Source organism: Cherax quadricarinatus, chromosome 57 (assembly GCF_038502225.1).
Source record: "Cherax quadricarinatus isolate ZL_2023a chromosome 57, ASM3850222v1, whole genome shotgun sequence".
Taxonomy (NCBI): Eukaryota; Metazoa; Arthropoda; class Malacostraca; order Decapoda; family Parastacidae; genus Cherax; species Cherax quadricarinatus.
In genome coordinates this window covers 9,795,114-9,810,254 of record NC_091348.1, presented here as the reverse complement: position 1 = coordinate 9,810,254, position 15,141 = coordinate 9,795,114, and the positions used below count along the sequence as shown (strand labels likewise).

General features: G+C 40.5%; 1 protein-coding gene across 8 annotated transcripts in view; it reads left to right on the top strand.

Moving 5' to 3' along the window:
- fbp (fructose-1,6-bisphosphatase) overlaps positions 1 to 15,141 on the top strand; it is a 167,757-nt gene that overhangs the window by 125,392 nt on the left and 27,224 nt on the right. For all 8 annotated transcript variants that reach the window (XR_011393590.1, XM_070097334.1, XM_070097337.1 and 5 more), the window contains 2 exons: positions 4,530 to 4,658; positions 11,934 to 12,047. Coding sequence is in view for 7 of the 8 variants with exons in the window: in XM_070097334.1 (XP_069953435.1) it covers positions 4,530 to 4,658; positions 11,934 to 12,047 (243 nt within the window). In the remaining variant the exon portion in view is untranslated. The remainder of the gene's footprint in view (positions 1 to 4,529; positions 4,659 to 11,933; positions 12,048 to 15,141) is intronic.

The following is a 15,141-nucleotide window of genomic DNA, read 5'->3' as shown; positions in this document are numbered from 1 at the left end:
TTTTTCGTATAGGTGCTGTATTTATGGATTTGAGGATGCTGGGTGTTAGCCAGGGACTGTTCAGTCTCTTAGCTGCAATCTGTTTAGTTTTTTAGGACAGTGCTTGTTATAGAGGTATTGGGTCTTTTTTAGAAAATTATTAATGCATTCGCTTGAATGTGCGTGGATGTAGTGCGGATGACAAGAAACAGATGATTGCTGATGTTATGAATGAAAAGAAGTTGGATGTCCTGGCCCTAAGCGAAACAAAGCTGAAGGGGTAGGGGAGTTTCGGTGGGGGGAAATAAATGGGATTAAATCTGGAGTATCTGAGAGTGTTAGAGCTAAGGAAGGGGTAGCAGTAATGTTGAAGGATCAGTTATGGAAGGAGAAAAGAGAATATGAATGTGTAAATTCAAGAATTATGTGGATTAAAGTAAAGGTTGGATGCGAAAAGTGGGTCATAATAAGCATGTATGCACCTGGAGAAGAGAGGAATGTAGAGGTGAGAGAGAGATTTTGGGAGATGTTAAGTGAATGTATAGGAACCTTTGAACCAAGTGAGAGAGTAATTGTGGTAGGGGACCTGAATGCTAAAGTAAGAGAAACTTTTAGAGAGGGTGTGGTAGGTATGTTTGGGGTGCCAGGTGTAAATGATAATGGGAGCCTTTTGATTGAACTTTGTATAGAAAGGGGTTTAGTTATAGGTAATACACATTTTAAGAAAAAGAGCATAAATAAGTATACAAGATATGATGTAGGGCGAAATGACAGTAGTTTGTTGGATAATGTATTAGTAGATAAAAGACTGTTGAGTAGACTTCAGGATGTACATGTTTATAGAGGGACCACAGATAGATCAATTTTTAGTTGTAGCTACACTGAGAGTAAAAGGTAGATGGGGCACAAGGAGAATAGAAGCATCAGGGAAGAGAAAGGTGAAGGTTTATAAACTAAAAGAGGAGCCAGTCAGGGTAAGATATAAACAGCTATTGGAGGATAGATGGGCTAATGAGAGCATAGGCAATGGGGTCGAAGAGGTATGGGGTAGGTTTAAAAATGTAGTGTTAGTGTTCAGCAGAAGTTTGTGGTTACAGGAAAGTGGGTGCGGGAGGGAAGAGGAGCGATTGGTGGAATGATGGTGTAAAGAAAGTAGTAAGGGAGAAAAAGTTAGCATATGAGAGGTTTTTTTACAAAGTAGAAGTGATGCAAGGAGGGAAGAGTATATGGAGAAAAAGAGAGAGTTTAAGAGAGTGGTGAAGCAATGTAAAAAGAGAGCAAATGAGAGAGTGGGTGAGATGTTATCAACAAATTTTGTTGAAAATAAGAAAAAGTTTTGGAGTGAGATTAACAATTTAAGGAAGCCTAGTGAACAAATGGATTTGTCAGTTAAAAACAGGAGAGGAGAGTTATTAAATGGAGAGTTAAAGGTATTGGGAAGATGGAGGGAATATTTTGAGGAATTGTTGAATGTTGATGAAGATAGGGAAGCTGTGATTTCATATATAGGGCAAGGAGGAATAACATCTTGTAGGAGTGAGGAAGAGCCAGTTGTGAGTGTGGGGAAAGTTCATGAGGCAGTAGGTAAAATGAAAGGGGGTAAGGCAGCCGGGATTGATGGGATAAAGATAGAAATGTTAAAAGCAGGCGGGGATATAGTTATTTAATAAATGTATGGAAGAGGGTAAGGTACCTAGGGATTGGCAGAGAGCATGCATAGTTCCTTTGTATAAAGGCAAAGGGGACAAAAGAGAGTGCAAAAATTATAGGGGGATAAAGTGTATGGTAGTTATTATTGAAAGAATTAAGAGTAAGTTGGAGAATAGGATAGCAGATGAACAAGGAGGCTTTAGGAAAGGTATGGGGTGTGTGGACCAGGTGTTTACAGTGAAACATACAAGTGAACAGTATTTAGATAAGGATAAAGAGGTTTTTGTGGCATTTATGGATTTGGAAAAGGCGTATGACAGGGTGGATAGGGGGGCAGTGTGGCAGATGTTGCAGGTGTATGGTGTAGGAGGTAGGTTACTGAAAGCAGTGAAGAGTTTTTATGAGGATAGCGAGGCTCAAGTTAAGAGTATGTAGGAAAGAGGGAGATTATTTCCCGGTAAAAGTAGGCCTTAGACAAGGATGTGTGATGTCACCGTGGTTGTTTAATGTATTTATAGATGGGGTTGTAAGAGAAGTAAATGTGAGGGTCTTGGCAAGAGGGGTGGAGTTAAAAGATAAAGAATCACACATAAAGTGGGAGTTGTCACAGTTGCTCTTTGCTGATGACACTGTGCTCTTGGCAGATTCTGAGAAGTTGCAGAGGTTGGTGGATGAATTTGGTAGGGTATGCAAAAGAAGAAAATTAAAAGTGAATACAGGAAAGAGTAAGGTTATGAGGATAACAAAAAGATTAGGTGATGAAAGATTGGATATCAGATTGGAGGGAGAGAGTATGGAGGAGGTGAATGTATTCAGATATTTGGGAGTGGACATGTCAGCGGATGGGTCTTTGAAAGATGAGGTGAATCATAGAATTGATGAGGGGAAAAGGGTGAGTGGTGCACTTAGGAGTCTGTGGAGACAAAAAACTTTGTCCCTGGAGGCAAAGAGGGGAATGTATGAGAGTATAGTTTTACCAACGCTCTTATATGGGTGTGAAGCATGGGTGATGAATGTTGCAGCGAGAAGAAGGCTGGAGGGAGTGGAGATGTCATGTCTGAGGGCAATGTGTGGTGTGAATATAATGCAGAGAATTCGTAGTTTGGAAGTTAGGAGGAGGTGCGGGATTACCAAAACTGTTGTCCAGAGGGCTGAGGAAGGGTTGTTGAGGTGGTTCGGACATGTAGAGAGAATGGAGCGAAACAGAACGACTTCAAGAGTGTATCAGTCTGTAGTGGAAGGAAGGCGGGGTAGGGGTCAGCCTAGGAAAGGTTGGAGGGAGGGGGTAAAGGAGGTTTTGTGTGCGAGGGGCTTGGACTTCCAGCAGGCATGCATGAGCGTGTTTGATAGGAGTGAATGGAGACAAATGGTTTTTAATACTTGATGTGCTGTTGGAGTGTGAGCAAAGTAACATTTATGAAGGGATTCAGGGAAACCGGCAGGCCGGACTTGAGTCCTGGAGATGGGAAGTACAGTGCCTGCACTCTGAAGGAGGGGTGTTAATGTTGCAGTTTAAAAACTGTAGTATAAAGCACCCTTCTGGCAAGACAATGATGGAGTGAATGATGGTGAAAGTTTTTGTTTTTTCGAGCCACCCTGCCTTGGTGGGAGTTGGCCAGTGTGTTAATAATAAAAAATAACATTCGTCAATTATCTGTATAGATTTCTAGATGTGTGCCAGTCGATGTTTGTCATTGCTGTTGTGAAGTTATTAATGGCTGCCTCATTATGAAGTCTGAAAGTGACTTTAGTAGTGTCTTGGGGTAATTTGCCTAGATTAGTTATGAGGAAAGTAGGATAGTGCTCTGTGGTATTATCTGTGATTATGCCTGACTTTAAAGAGGATATGGTGTTGGTCCAGATGTGGTCTAGTAGGGAAACACTAGTCTCTGTAATTGTTGTAGGTTTTGTTACTGTTGGTATCTACAAGCAGTTACTCAGTGTTTGTGAATTCAGTAACTTGTGGGTCCTGGTCTTGCAGGAGATTTATATTGAAGTCACCTGAGAGTAGTAAGTGATCTTTATTCATGTGTGCATCAGTTATCATACTTCCTAGGTTTTCACTAAAACGGCTAATGTTTAATGGTGCAAAGGTGACATTAAAACAATATCAAAGATGGTTGACACAAACTTGCTACCATTATAGTATGCTCCTCACTTAGCGACAAATTCGTTTAACGATGTGGTCTTAGGAACGGAACTCTTGTCGTGAAGTGAGGAGAGGTTGTATATACAGGAGAAGGCATTTCTAGCCCCTTGCTCCTGGACCTTTTCAGTTATCTATAGTTTAATGTGACCTGAAAATAACTAATTTTACTAAATGGTCACAAAGAACAATAGTAGTAATGGTGGCAGTTCTTCAAAGCCAATAAGAAGCCATGAAGTGCTTCTCATCTGTGAAAAAACTGCTAATTTTCCACTTATTGTGCATAATTTATCAATTAAACTTTATTATAGGTGTGTATATAAACAAAAAATTACTTGTATATATGGTTTGCTATTATCCACGATAGGTCTTGGAACATATTCCTAGCAGATATGGGCAGACTACTGTTTTAAAAGGAAGTTAAGGATTACAGATGGAACATGTTCTTACGATATAGTTTGTTCTGCAAGTTTTATGCAATCTTATGACATGGCTGCCAGAAGGCTATTGTGTGATGCCCCCTTGGATGGGGGGTATTCTGGGGAAGTCTTAACACTAGAATTTCTCTGAAGAATAAGTAGGGATGTTGAGGTGTAAAGGTTTATTGAAATTGTGATTTTATTATTGCATATAAGCCTGCATATACGCATGCACTTATGGAAAAAAAAAACTGCTGAGAATAAGTCATGAACTGTCTTTGGGTCACATCACTGGGAACTGTTGTTAAAAATAATTTGTTCCTTTTTCATTGCAGAGCATCGGAGAGTTTGTGCTAACAGATCCTGGTATGAAAATAAAAGAAAAGGGCAAGATTTATAGCTTAAATGAAGGGTATGCAAATCTCTGGGACCCAGCAGTTGCAGAATATGTCCTAGGAAAGAAGGTATGATTTTCAGCTTATTTTGTATATATATTTACACTTGGTTCATACTATACATGCATGTGTATTCTGTTTTCTTAGTTCTTGTTATTGTATTTATTTTTATCTCCATGGGGAAGTGGAGAAGTCATTCCTCCATAAGCCATGCTTCTCATAAAAGGCAACAAAAATGCTGGGAGCAAGGAGCTAGTAACCCCTTCTCATGTATAAATTGCCATATGTTAAAAGAAGAAAAACTTCTGTTTCTTCTTTTGGATCAAGCTGCCTCATTGGGAGACAGCTGGTGTATTAAAAAAAATTGATTGTCCATGAATAACAGATAAGAGTTGATTGTGAATGGAAAGAAGCTGGATGTTCTGGCTCTAACTAAAACAAATTTGAAGGGGGGTAGATTTTCAGTGGAATGAAATAATTGGTATTAGGTCAGGTGAGTCTGAGAGAATTAGAGCTAAGAAAGGAGTAGCAGTAATGTTGAATGATCAGTTGAGGAAGGAAAAGAGAGAATACTATAAGTGTATCAGTTCATGGATTATGGGAATTAAAATAAGGGTGGTATGCAAAAATTGGGTTATATTAAGTGTTTATGCACCCAGCAAAGAGAGGAGTGTAGAGGAGAGAGATTTTGGGAGATGTTAAGGTGAGAGTTTAGGGAATTTTGAACTGAGTGAGACAGTAATTGTGGGGGACTTGATTTCTCATGGGAGAAATTGTTGTAAAGTGTGTAGTAGGTAAGTTTGGGGGTGCTAGGGGTAAATGATAATGGGGGGGCCTTTAATTAAACACTGTGTAGTAAGAGGTTTGGTAATAGGTGATAAATATGTTAAGAAACAGGATAAATAAGTACAAGAGATATGATATAGTTTGTAATGACAGCAGTTGACTATGTATTAGATAAAAGGTTGATGGGGTAGATTTCTGGATGTGCACATTTTTAGAGGGGCATTATATATCAGATCACTTAGTTGTAGCTACATGGAAAATAAGAGGTAGATGGGGGTATAAGGAGATTATCATGAGTAAGAGAGAAGTGAAAGTTTATAAATTAGAAGAGGAGGAAGCTAGGGTAAGATATAAGGAACTTTTGGGAGAAAGATGAGTTAGAGTATAGGTAATGAGGAAGAAGTCAGAGGTATGGGATAGATTTAAGAATGTAGTGTTAGTGCATAAAAGTTTTCAGATATACAGGAGTGGGTGCAGGGAAAAAAAGGAGTGATTAAAGGAATGATGAGCTAAAGAGGGGTAAGGGAGAAAAAACTAGCATATGAGAAGTTTTTACAAAGTGATATAAGGATGGAGCATATGGAGAGTAAAAGAGATGAAGATAGTGATAAGGGAGTGTAAACGAAGAGCAGATGAGTGGGTGAGATTTTGTCAATAAATTTTGCTAAAATAAAAGTTTTGTAGTGAGACTAATCCATTGAGAAAGCCTAGGGAATGAATGGATTTCATAGTTAAAAACAAAAACAAAGGAGTTATGTGATTTCATGCATTGGGCAGGGAGGTATGACATCTTTTAGGAGTGAGGAAGATCCATATGTGAGTGGGGGAGAGGTGCATGAGGCAGTGGGTAGAATGAAAGGAGAGGAAATAACTGGGATTGATGGGGTCATGACAGAAATGTTAAAAGCAGGCATAGATATAGTTTTGGAGTACAGTGTACCCTCTGTTTTCGTTACCGTCTGATTTTGTGACTTTCGGTTATCACCGACTTTTTTCATCTAAATATAGACCTTGTTTTCGTTAATTCCCTCTGGTTTTGTTGGTTGTACAGAACATGTCCGAGTGCCTGCGCACACACAAAGCCTCCCACACGCGCATTCTGAGTCTGTGGCATTGTTTCTTAGCGAGTGAACATTACCCTGCAAGGCACTAAACATTTCATAATAATCCATTGTTTTTTGCACTTGTTTGTGTGTGACTGCTAAATAAGCCACCATGGGCCCAAAGAACGCTTCTAGTGCCAGCCCTTTGATAAAGAAGGCGAGAAACATGATAGAATTCAAGAAAGAACACACCAGCCAGGATACTTTCCCACACACACCAGCCAGGGTACTTCCCCACACACACCTGTTGTGGAATCTATTGTGGCTTTGGGAAAGTCCATGGGGTTGGATGTGAGTGGCCAGGATGTGGAAGAGTTTGTGGACGACCACAGTGAAGAGCTAACCACTGAAAAGCGGCAAGACCTTCATCTGGAACAGCAACAGACCACAGCTGAGGAAATTGCTTCAGAGGAGGAAGAAGAGAGAGGAATTAAGGACATTTGTGCAAAGTGGAGTGAGGTGCAAACCTTTGTGGAGGAACATCACCCTAACAAAGCTGTTGCAGGTCGTGTCTGCAACATGTTCAATGACAGTGCCTTGTCCCATTTTATGCAAATCTTAGAGATGCCAGAAACAGAGCTCTCTGGAAAAAAATTGTGTGACAAGGGTCCAGTGACTCTCAAGCTGGTCCTAGTGCCAGTAAAAAACAAAGAGGGGAAGTAACCCTGGATAAGGACTTGGTACCTGAAGTCATTATGGAAGGGGATTCCCCTTGCAAATAATAGTAACTTCTCCTCCTTCAGTAATGGTAAGTGTGATGTTAAATGTTCATTTATACATTTTATTAGTGCTTTATATTTATTTCTCATTGTTTTCTGTATGTAAATCTATATTTAATCTCTTAAAAAATGTATTTTTTTTTTGTTAATACTTTTGGGTGTCTGGAACAGATGAATTGGATTTACATTATTTCTTATGGGGAAAATTATTTTAGTTTTTGTGATTTTCGGGTTTGGCCAGACTCTCTGGAACTGATTAATCATGAAAACAGAGGGTCCACCATTGTTGGTGTATGTGTTCAATAAATGTATGAAAGGGGGAAAGGTATCTAGGGGTTAGCAGAGAACACTCGGTTCCCTTTTATAAAGGAAAATGGGATAAAAGTGTGTAAGAATTACAGGGGAATAGTTGAGTATGTAACAGTGTGTGGTAGTTATTATTGAAACAAAGTTAAGACAGAGAGCTGGATCACAGATGAACAAGGTTTTAGGAAAGATCTGTGGGCCATGTGTTTACATTGAAGAATATAAGTGAACAGTATTTAGATAAAGGGGATGCGAGCTGAATACTCTACCACTGAGCTATGCAATGCCTTCTACTATTTGACTGCCTTTTAGCATACATAAGGGGGATAACTAGTAGACTCCTGGCTGTCTTCTAGAAGGCGCTGGACAGGCACCTGAAGTCAGTACCTGATCAGCCGGACTGTGGTTCTTATGTCGGTTTACATGCGGCCAGCAGTAACAGACTGGTTGATCAGACTGTGATCCACCACAAGGCCTGGTCTCAGACCAGGCCATGAGGGCATTGACTCCTGAAACCCTCTCCAGGTATGCCACCTCAGTAGAATTCCAGCATGCTGGTGCAGTGTCTGTTTGGGATGCCATTCTAAAATTGTTGTGCATACTTGTGGCTATAGGCATTATTGGTAGACTGCATACCTGGAGTACACCTGGAGAGGGTTCCAGGAATAAATGCCCCCTTAGCTTTGTCTGTGACCAGGCCTTGTGGTGCATCGGGGTCCAATCAACCAGGCTGTTACTGCTGGCTGCACGTAAACAGATGTATGAACCACAGCCTGGCTGATCAGGTACTGACTTTAGGTGTCTGTCCAGCACTTTCTTGAAGACAGCCAGGGGTCTATTGGTAATCCCTCTTATGTGTGCTGGGAGGCAGTTGGACACTCTTGGGCCCCCTGATACTTATTGTGCCGTTTCTTAGTGTACTCGTGGCACCCCAGCTTTTTGTTGGGGGATGTTGCATCTCCTGCCAAGTCTTTTGCTTTCATAGAGAGTGATTTTTGTGTGCTAATTTGGTACTAATCCCTCTAGGATTTTCCAGGTGTATATTATCATGTATCTTTCTTGCCTGTGTTTCAGGGAATACAAATCAAGGACTTCAACTGTTCCCAGTAATTTAGGTGCTTTATTGTACTTGTGTGCCGTGAAGGTTCTCTGTATATTCTCCAGGTCAGAAATTTTGCCTGCCTTGAAGGGGGCAGTTAGTGTACAGCAGTATTCCAGCCAAGAGAGAACAAGCGATTTGAAGAGAATAATCATGGGCTTGGCATCCCTAGTTTGGAAAGTTCTCATTATCCATCCTATCATTTTTCTAGCAGATGTGGTAGATAATGTTGTGTTCTTTTGAAAGTGAGATCCTTTAACACTATAACTCCCAGGACCTTCACATTAGTTTTTCACTCTATTGTGTAGTTGGAATTTGTTTTATACTCTGATAATTTTAATTTCCTTGAGTTTTCCACATCAGAGTACGTAATTGTAATTTCTCTTCATTAAACTTCATATTGTTTTCTGTGGCCCATGTAAAGTTTTGGTTGATGTCCACTTAGTCTTGGAGTGTCTTCGATGGAGGACACAGTCATGCATTTTCAGGTGTCATCTGCAAAGGAAAATGTGGTGGTTTGGCTTACATGGCTGTCAATTATGAGGAACAGGATGGGAGCGAGTATACCTGGAGTACCTGGAGAGGGTTTCGGGGGTCAACACCCGTATGGCCCAGTCTCTGACCAGGCTTCATGGTGGATCTCTGCCTGATCAACCAGGCTGTTGCTGTTGGCCGCATGCAACCCAATGTACGAACCACAGCCCGGCTGCTCAGATACTGACTTTAGGTGCCTGTCCAGCACCTTCTTGAAGACGTATGCTGTTAGGCAGTTGAACAGTCTTGGGCCTCTGACACTTACTGTGTTCTCTTATCATGCTAGTGGCACCCCTGCTTTTCATTGTGGGGATGTTGCATCATCTGCTGAGTGTTTTGCTTTCATAGGGAGTGATTTTCGTGTGCAAGTTTGGTACTATTTCCCCTAGGATTTTTGAAGTGTGTGTAATTGTGTATCTCTCACCTGCATTCTAGGGAATACAGGATGAGGACCTTCAAGCATTCCCAGTAATTTAGGTGTTTTATCGCAGTTTTATTGCAGACACTGCAAGGCTCCAGGCGGACATCAACCAAATCTTTCAATGGGCTGCAGAAAACAATATGAAGTTCAACGATGAGAAATTTCAATTACTCAGATATGGTAAACACAAGGAAATTAAAACTTCATCAGAGTACAAAACAAATTCCGGCCACAAAATAGAGCGAAAAACTGTCAAAGACCTGGGAGTGATCATGTCGGAGGATCTCGCCTTCAAAGACCATAACATTGTATCAATCGCAGCTGCTAGAAAAATGACAGGATGGATAATGAGAACCTTCAAAACTAGGGATGCCAAGCCCATGATGACTCTCTTCAGGTCACTTGTTCTATCTAGGCTGGAATATTGCTGCACACTAACAGCAACTTTCAAGGCAGGTGAAATTGCTGACCTAGAAAATGTACAGAGAACCTTCATGGCACGCATAACGGAGATAAAACACCTTAATTACTGGGAGCGCTAGAAGTTCCTGAACCTGTATTCCCTGGAATGCAGGTGGGAGAGATACATTATTATATACACCTGGAAAATCCTAGAGGAACTAGTACCGAACTTGCACACGAAAATCACTCACAACGAAAGCAAAAAACTTGGCAGACAATGCAACATCCCCCCAGTGAAAAGCAGGGGGTGTCACTAGCACATTGAGACAATACAATAAGTGTCAGGGGCCTGAGCCTGTTCAACTGCCTCCCAGCATACATAAGGGGGATTACCAATAGACCCCTGGCAGTCTTCAAGCTGGCACTGGACAAACACCTAAAGTCGGTACCTGACCAGCCGGGCTGTGGCTCGTACGTTGGATTGCATGCAGCCAGCAGTAACAGCCTGGTTGATCAGGCTCTGATCCACCAGGAGGCCAGGTCACAGACCGGGCCATGGGGGCATTGACCCCCGGAACTCTCTCCAGGTAAACGTGTGCCATGAAGGTTCTCTGTACATTTTCTAGGTCAGCAGTTGTGGAACAGAGCTTTTCACTGTAGCTGCTTCAGACTTTACTCTGCATACTATTACTCTTTATGTTCTATTTGTTAGGAAGTTATAGATCCATCTACCAACTTTTCGTGCATTTTGGGCACCATGATCACACTTGTCAAAGACCTTCAGAGAGTCTGTGTATACTACATCTGCATTTTGTTTATCCTCTAGTGCATCCAGGACCTTGTCATAGTGGTCCAGTAGTTGGGACAGGCAGGAGCGACCTGCTTTAAACCCATGTTGCCCTGGGTTGTGTAACTGATAGGTATCTAGGTGGGTGGCAATCTTGCTTCTTAGAACCCTTTCAAAGATTTTTATGTGAGATGTTAGCACTATCAGTCTATAGTTCTTTGCAATTGCTTTACTGCCACCTTTATGGAATGGGGCTATGTCTGTTGTTTTTAGTGACTGTGGAATGACCCATGACCATACTCTCTCCATAGAATGCTGAAGACACGTGATGGGCTTCTTGCAGTTTTTGATGAACACAGAGCTCCATGAATCTGGGCAGAGTGCATGGCCATGCAACTTATTGCCTTTTTGAAGTCCTGTGGTGTTAGGATAATATCAAAAATTTTTTAATTAATCTAATTTTGAGGTTTGGTCATAAAAATTTCAGACAAATTGCATTTACTTTGCACTTTAGGGGCCATGAAGACATGGTAGCATAAAAGATGGCATAATACAATCACAAATGCAGTAATGAAGAGTACATAATCTAGGCTTGGTGCAGGCAACACACATGGTAGCTTCAAGCTGAAGAGGAAAAAAATTAAACTGTAGTACAAATGCTGCTATTGGTCGAGATGCTACTATAGACACATTCATTCCCATTGCTAATTGGCTGCTAAGCCACCCCTACATACTTCTCATGGCTCAGATGCTGCCCAAGAGGGTAGGTACCACATCACTGGTTGCCTGTGGCCCACCTCACACATGCTGACCATCATATGCATATCATATCTCAAATTTTTCATTGCAACTCAAAGCTTATTGTAACTCAAGGGGCCACTGCATGCATATTAATTTTTTAAATTTTAAAGTGTTAACATTTATTTTTAAAAATGTACATTTATCTTTATTCTTAAGATAAAAAATGTGCATTTCCCTTTTAATAACTTGGTTAAAAATTTATCTACAATGATGCATGTATGTATTTTATCTCTTAATAAATATTTGCATCTATCATAAATCAGAATAAATGTATGTTTTTCTTATTGATCAGTTTCTGAACTTTGCCAGTGATCCCATAACTTGGGTAAGATATCTTTGCAGTACGATGTATGAAGTGAATGATAATTAGTATTGTTTATTTTTAGGCTAAGAAAGCAGGAGCCAGATATATCGGCTCAATGGTTGCTGATGTTCACCGTACTATTAAGTATGGTGGGATCTTCATGTACCCTGCTACAGCAGATTCCCCCAAAGGAAAGGTAAGATATGATATTGCCAGACTGAATAGCTTTCACAAACCTTTAATTAGATCACTAATTACAAGATTTGTTTTACAAGCCATGTTCATATTGTAATAGATTTCAAGGTCCATTTCTTACTCCTCTCTTACTCAGTTGCCTGCAATTATCAGGAACCAACCCTAATAATTTTTAACACATAAATCCTTACAATATTTTTGTTACATGTAGGATATTAGTACAGTATCCAGAGCAATGAGTGCCTGACTTATATTGTACATACTGTACTATTAACCCTTGATTGATTGATTAAATGGTCCAAATGTATATATAAGTTCTCTCCCGTAGCGCCCCAAATTTTTTGAGAAAAAAAAAAAACTTTTTTAATAGGAAATAAGAGCATATGGTACCCAGGCGTCCTCAATATTTTCATGTGGCGCACAGTGAGTGTGGACACCCATTATCTCATGTCTAGGCGACTCAGGCTTGTCATGCCAATGTTGAATGACAAACGAAACGTATATATATGTTTGGGGCACTACGCGAGAAAATGTATATATACGTTTGGACCATTTAAGGGTTAATACAGATGCCTTCTTGAGTGTTCTAGCTCTGAATCTGGACTTTAGATAATCTTCTCAGTTTGTATAGCAGTGATCATTTCCCCTTCCTGCTGCAGTGAAAGCATGAGGCAGACTGACAATTCTAAGGTTTGTCCACAAGCTGCAGATTTCCTGGGCAATTTCAGTGATCTGTAGTTTGCTTATGACCATTTCAAGTCATCCTGGAGATGATAGGGTTTAGCATTTCTTTTGCAGGTGGCTCAAGGTCTTGTCCACCAATCCCTTGGTAGGAACAGTGACTGTTAACCCTATCAGGGTCAAGAGGCCCTCTCCTAAACTTCTCAGGGTCGAAAATTTTTCCAAAAAAATAAATAATTTTTTCTTATGAAATGATAGAGAATCTTTTCCCCATCATAATGACACCAAAAGTATGAAATTTGATGAAAAACTTACGGAATTATGCTCTCACAAAGTTAGCAGTCTCGATAATGTTTATCCTCACTTTGAGCCCTATTTTCGGTCAATTCTAACGTACCATTCGACAGAAATCATAGCTATTTCATTAGAACTCCATTTGTTCTATCGAATGACTACAAGAAACCAGCCAATTACCGATTTGAACTATCCAATAAAGTGGTCAGAAATTGGCAATTTTGCCTATTTCACACAAATTTCAAAAGATGCCAATTTCAAAATAGGGTCCAGAATAAACAAGACAGACATTCCTAGAACTAAAATAACATTTTTGTTCATTTGTCACGTCCCCAGGCCCCTCTCACATTTCTTTTGCTTTCCACTTTGAACTTTTATTCTCACAAAAAAACAGAAGATATACTGTTATGCAGACTACTGCATTAGTGTAGAAATGGTATAAATAATATCAGCGCACTTGTGAAAGAATATTAGACTCTCCAGTTGACATGTATTGGATGTGTGGCATTATTTGTTTACTTTTGAACATTGGCAAAAATTGAACATTTCTGCTACTTTGAGCTCAATTTCAAGGTACTTTTCATTGTGAAACCAATCAAAATCATCTCAATTTCTGTAAGATGTCTTCCATTCTATAAAATGAGACCAAGAAAACTAGAATAAAACCATAAATTCCATACGAAAATATACTGCAAAATCGGTTTTAAACAAAAAAACGGTCGGAGTTTTTTTTTTTTTCTCTCATTATGCACTGTGTGCTGCAGGATTTTTTTTATACTGTGCACACTGACCATGCAGACCCATTCTTTCATATGTAGGCCTACCAGCTTTCTCTCGCTAGAATTTACACGTACTAGTACGACACCAACCCTGGCATGCAAGTCGTACTATTACACCAACCCTGCAAAGGTTAAGCAGCACCAGATTTTGTGTACAAGTGTACAGCTGTCTAAAGGACCATTATTTGCTGTTGAATAAGCTGATCTACCAGTAGTTATTGACCGTCAGTGTTCAGAAATTCTTTGTATGTCCTGCATCCATTACATAAAGTGGTCAACTACAACATGCTCTAGATGGGTTTGTTTTAAAATGTCTTGTAGGTCCAGGAGGCCCTCCACATTTGCAAGGGTTAGGGGATCAAGAACCTCATGAATCTTAAATTTGCGAATGTTTGGCGCACAAATATGATGTAGGGAAATAGTATAATAATAGCATTTACTTAACCTAACAATATTGCTTCCTTAAACTATTGAACCACGAACAATCATAAAACACGTGAAAACATCGTAAAATGTTGTATGTACATGTTATGGTTTAACCCGTAAACGGTCCAGGTAAGATAAGAGATAAGATTTCGTTCGGATTTTTAACCCCGGAGGGTTAGCCACCCAGGATAACCCAAGAAAGTCAGTGCGTCATCGAGGACTGTCTAACTTATTTCCATTGGGGTCCTTAATCTTGTCCCCCAGGATGCGACCCACACCAGTCGACTAACACCCAGGTACCTATTTGCTGCTAGGTGATCAGGACAACAGGTGTAAGGAAACGTGTCGAATGTTTCCACCCGCCGGGAATCGAACCCGGGCCCTCCGTGTGTGAAGCGGGAGCTTTAGCCACCGAATATTTTGAAAAAATAAAATAATTTTTTTATTGAAAAAAGAGCACATTTTTTCGAGTGTTATAGGATAAAAAAAAAAAAAAACTTCGAGTCAGTACCTACCGAGATATGAGGCCGCAAAGTTGGCACTTGGGTATCACCTGACGGCAACATGGATCGCTGCCCCTTGCAAAAGTGTTGCTGATATACCTTTGTTTTTTCTATTTTTCATATTAGGAGGAGAGAGAGAGGAGGAGGAAGAGGAGAGAGGAGGAGGAAGAGGAGAGAGGAGGAGGAAGAGGAGAGAGGAGGAGGAAGAGGAGAGAGGAGGAGAGAGAGGAGGAGAAGGAGGAGAGGAGGAGGAGAGAGAAGAGGAGGAGAGAGAGGAGGAGGAGAGAGGAGGAGGAGGAGAGAGAGAGGGGGGAGGAGAGAGAGAGAGGAGGAGGAGGAGAGAGAGAGAGAGAGAGAGGAGGAGAGAGAGAGAGGAGGAGGAGGAGGAGAGAGAGAGGAGGAGAGAGAGAGA